This window comes from Diplotaxodon limnothrissa, linkage group LG14 (genome assembly GCF_057381915.1).
Source record: "Diplotaxodon limnothrissa isolate DT_005_m linkage group LG14, D_limnothrissa_male_GT1.1, whole genome shotgun sequence".
Classification (NCBI taxonomy): domain Eukaryota; kingdom Metazoa; phylum Chordata; class Actinopteri; order Cichliformes; family Cichlidae; genus Diplotaxodon; species Diplotaxodon limnothrissa.
In genome coordinates, this window is record NC_140609.1 from 42,805,176 (window position 1) to 42,810,012 (window position 4,837).

A 4,837-nucleotide genomic window follows, 5' to 3' on the forward strand; every position below is an offset into this window, starting at 1 on the left:
TACTGATGCATAGCAACTTGAAATGTTTAAAAAAACTCATGTAAAATGTAAAGTTTAGCTCTGGCAGATTGTGAGATTATTTCTGATCGTTCATCAAACTACAGCATTTGGATATCAGCTGATGGTTTTTCCTTTCAGACAGATTTCCAACATTCGTTATGTGTAGTAATTTATTTACTTGTTTGTCTCTTTTTTTAAATCTTCATTTATTGATCATTTTCATTAATAAGATCGACAGAGAGCCAGTATCGTCCAACAGCATCGTCTGATTGGTCAGGCTCTCATTCCGTTTCACAAAACGGCCGTGAACGAGCGACCGAGCTCATAAAGTCATTGGGAACGCATCACGGGGCCGATTGCAGCTTTTAGGTCTTTCTGTCCCCGCCATTTCCTGTTTAGACTCCAAAGCGAGCACTCCCAGTTTGGAAGACCAGTGAGCTTAATGTGTGGAGAGTTGTTGTCTTTAACTCTGGTCCAGTCTGACCTCTACATCCCACAATCCTCTTTACTTGTGTCCCTGTCTCACGATCCTCTGTCCCCCCTCCCATCAGGCCCCGTGGCGGCAGCGGTTCCGGAGGCCCCAGGAAGCAGAAGGAGCTGCCGACAGAGCCTCCGTTCACGGCGTACGTGGGAAACCTGCCGTTCAACACGGTGCAGGGAGACATCGACATCATCTTCAAAGAGCTCAACATCCGCAGCGTCCGATTGGTCAGAGACAAAGAGACAGACAAGTTCAAAGGTTCGGAGGGGGTGTGGGTGTCGGGGATGATGAAGTTTGCCTCGGGTGAAACTTCCTGTCTGACTGTTTGCGTCTCTTTCAGGTTTTTGTTATGTTGAATTTGACGATTTGGAATCTCTAAAAGAAGCTTTGACATACGACGGCGCCGTGAGTATCTGATTTAATAAACCCGACGTTTCCTGGTTGTGCCACGCTGCTGTCTTGTCTGACAGGAACTCTGACCTGCAGTTATTAGGTGAAAGGTCACTGAGGGTGGACATCGCAGAGGGACGAAGACAAGAACGAGGAGCGGGCGGCTTTGGCTTCAGGAAAGACGACGGCAGAGGTACGAGCAGAGAAGAAGAGTGCTAACGTGGTAGGAAGGTTTCCAGGCTGGAGTTAGATCCCAGAGAAAATCAGGCGTGCGTTTCGAAACGGGAAAGCTCTGAGGTGCTCCTCAGTGACCTGGAGCAGAAGACGGCTAAAATAGTTTTCACCAAATTCTTTACCAAAACATTTTTCTGCAGCTGAGTTGCCCATAAATCATCAGTGTTCTGCTAGTCTGTGCTGATTGGTCAGTTAAGGACGCAGGACAGGGCATCCCTGCTCGACGGCGCCCGTACCCAAACGATAGCTCCAGCAGACGTTAGTAGAGCTTCAAGTGTTTGTTGGCGCTTTATGAATAAAGTTGAACATTTTAACCAATGGGAGGCGGGGCCTGCTCGCGATACGCCCCAAACTGTAATGTATCAGGGAGGTCACGTGGTGCTGGGACCTCCCTGATACAAGAAGACCTCCTGGCTCCTGTTCCTAACCATGTTTCCTTGATCAAGGCCAAGAAAAGGTGATTAGGATAAGTGATGAGGGCTTAGGAAAAGAGGGGAGAGGTCCTGACACGTGCTGGAGGCGGGCGCCGGTTGAATCTGATTCAGATTTAAGTCCAGCCTTCAAGGAAACGCAGACGAAGCATGTTTGATGTTGCCCTGTGACTCTGAGGAGGACTCTTCATCTTTCATGCTTCATTTCTTCATCCTCACCTCCACAGACACCTCCCCTTTTCCTTTCACCTCCCTGCTGTTCGTAGTCACCTGCAGGTAGGTGGAGGCCACCTGACGTCTCCTCCTGCTGACCTTTCACCTTCTTCAGTGTTCAGAGTGCTGCTGCTTCTCTCTAACTCCGATTGGCTCATGGACCACTAACAAGCTTCGCCTCTCTAGTGTAGCCCCTCCCAGCAGGAGGTGCTGCCACCTCCTCTGTTTTCTTTCCTCTCCCCCCCCCCCCCCCCCCCCCTCCCCCCTCAGTGTTAAACTGCCCCGTGTCCTCTGCAGGACGAGGAGGCTCTCGAGGCGCTCCCAGAGGAGGAGGAGGAGGACGCGACTCCCGTGAGGACTTCGACCAGCCAGGAGGAGGTGCGGTCAAAGAGTTCAGCAGCTCAGGTTGGACAGCATCGCGTTCCAGCGGCCAATCAGGGCACTGCCAGCTGGGTTCTAGCCAATGGGACGGCAGGAAAATTTCCTCGGCCTCCAAACTTTTTTAAAGCAGTAAAACTAATCAAAGTAATATTTAGACGGCAGACGTGCACTGCTCTCTGTTTACATATATGATGTGAGGCCATATTCTGATTATTGCTCTGGTGGTGAGGCATGATTGACCAGCAAGGGAGACTAACGTTAGAGGCTAACACACCAAACAGGAAGTGGTAACTAGTGTCTGGCTCCGCCTCCTGAAGCTGCTGGACACACCCTGTTTTTCCCCCATCATGCCCTTCACCTCAACCATCTCATATTCATTTCCAGGTCTGGACTCTTTCAGGGCGCCTGTGGCCGTCTATCTGAACACTCACCTGTGTGCGCGTCTGTCTGCTCACCTGTCTCTCTGCAGGTTTTAGAGATGATGACTACATGGGGGGGCGGAGTCGAGGCGGTGGCAGTCGCCCTAGTGACAGAAGGGGTGGAGGTGCAGGGATGGGTCGCTACAGAGACGGACCCCCACGCGGAGGAACGACAGACTTCAGGGAACCGTCTGAAGGTGACATGACTTCCTGCTTTGTTTTTTTTCAGCAACGCTCTGACACAGGTGGATTACCGTATTTTCACGACCATAAGACGCACTGTGCTAAAAGGCGCAGTCTCAGTTATGTGTGCCATTACTGTATTTAACACACACATAAGGCGCACTGGATCATAGGGCGCATACAAGTACCGTATGCATATTTAAAAATAAAGCGGGAGCAAACCTGAGTTCGGTACTCACATTTTTATTACCAATAATCGTCATCATCAACAACACACAAGCATACAAGTGTGCGTATTTAAAAATAAAGCAGGAGCAAAACAAAGTTTGGTACTCACGTTTTTATCATCAATCAAACCCATCGAAGTCCTCATCCTCTGTGTCTGAATTGAACAGCTGCGCTAAATCTCCATCAAACATGCCAGGTTCACTTTCTTCACCGTCAGAGTCACTTTCCGTGCCGTGCGGCTCCTCGGAAACGATGCCGGCTTTTGCGAAAGCTCGAACAACAGTGCCAGCAGACATGTTAGCCCAAGCATCTACAATCCATTGGCAAATTGTGGCATAACTCGCCCGGCGCTGCCTTCCACTCTTTGTGCCAAGCACAACAGTAAAAGAAGACTTTTCATACCCCGTTGTGCGTATCGCTACCGTGCTGGTCCCCTTCTCCACAGTGTGACTCACTGGGATGTCAAAAGTGAGCGGGACCTCGTCCATGTTAGTGATGTGGCTGGGCTGGATGTGTTTGCTGCAGTAGGGGCGGAAGATGGCCAGCTTTTCCTTATAATCCGCTGGAAGTTGCTGCGCTACCGTAGTCCTGGTCCGGATGGAAAAATGGCACCGTTTCATAAAAAGTGAAAGTGAAACTGCTTTTAGCCGAATGGTGACCGTCGAAACGCTTCTCCCGCTCGTTCTTTGCTCGATGATCCACCGCTCGAGTCTTTCCTCCAACTCTGCCACACTTCACCCTTTAGCGTTCTCATGGTGTTCTCTACTACGTCCTCATTACAACACACAGGGCGCACTGCGCTATAGGGCGCGCCGTACTTTTTGAAGAAAATCTAAGACTTTTAAGTGCGCCTTATGGTCGTGAAAATACGGTAGGTTTGGTAAAATATGGCAGCGCTGTATCAGCAGTGACTGTGACACTGATAATACATAGAAAACAATTAGCCAGGTGCTAACAGGTGTGTACGTCTTAGGACCCGCCTGTCGCACAAATCCAGGAAGAGGAAGGATAGCAGAGAGAGTAGGAAGGGTCATCGCAGTATCAGAATCCTGAGCGGATGATCGTCCGATTAGCCAGTGAGGCATACACCTGACACGCTGAGCTGAGAACACAGCAGCGTGACATCAGCACAGCATGTGCACATACCTGTGTTTCTAGAGGCTCCCCCTGGTGGCCTGCTTTGCTTCCTCCTGGTGTCCCACACAGGGGTTAAAAAGAAGAGTGTTTCCTGCTTGTTATAGAAATGCTTCTCTGGAAAAAAGCCCCCAGTTGAGATTTTTCCTGACTGGAAGTAAAATGTCTGTTGATTTAAAAACAGGAAGTTCCCCCGGCGTGCACTGACTGTCTGTTGTTATGTGTCTGTTGCAGAGGAGCGTGCACAGCGGCCTCGGCTGCAGCTGAAGCCTCGGACCGTCTCTGAGCCGCTCAACCAGGTCGCCAACCCCAACTCCGCCATCTTTGGCGGAGCGAAGCCGCGAGAGGAGGTGATATCAAAAGAAAAACCATAAGAGACTGAAGGCCGCACGGCCGTAGGGAGGGAGGGAGGGGGCGGGGGAGAGGGAGGTTAGGGGGGCGAGAGCGAACTTTAACCAAGAAACGCCAAACGGGGTGATTTAGACGCCACAGTTAGTCCTTCCTGACAGACGGCCAGCTAGCGAGCGAGCGAGCGGACGCTGCCCTCCTCCTCTTCTTCTTCTTCTTCCTGTTTGAGTTCAGTTTGAGCAGAATATTTATTCTTAGTGGGAATAAAGACGAATCGCACTCTGACACTCTGATCAGTAATAAACCTGTAAACACAACACGGCGAGCAGCTCGTCAATGCATGTTCCGTCTTTGGGTTTCTCTGCCCCGCCACCTCCGCTTTCTGTGATGTCATA

The 4,837-nt window shown here is 50.5% G+C and overlaps 1 protein-coding gene across 1 annotated transcript in view; it reads left to right on the forward strand.

Moving 5' to 3' along the window:
• Positions 1-4,468, forward strand: part of eif4h (eukaryotic translation initiation factor 4h) — a 5,249-nt gene extending 781 nt beyond the window's left edge. The window contains exons 2-7 of the mRNA XM_085370253.1: positions 552-739; positions 822-886; positions 968-1,064; positions 2,047-2,154; positions 2,600-2,746; positions 4,329-4,468. Of these exons, the coding sequence (XP_085226379.1) occupies positions 552-739; positions 822-886; positions 968-1,064; positions 2,047-2,154; positions 2,600-2,746; positions 4,329-4,468 (745 nt within the window). The remainder of the gene's footprint in view (positions 1-551; positions 740-821; positions 887-967; positions 1,065-2,046; positions 2,155-2,599; positions 2,747-4,328) is intronic.
• The last annotated feature ends 369 nt before the right edge of the window (positions 4,469-4,837 follow it).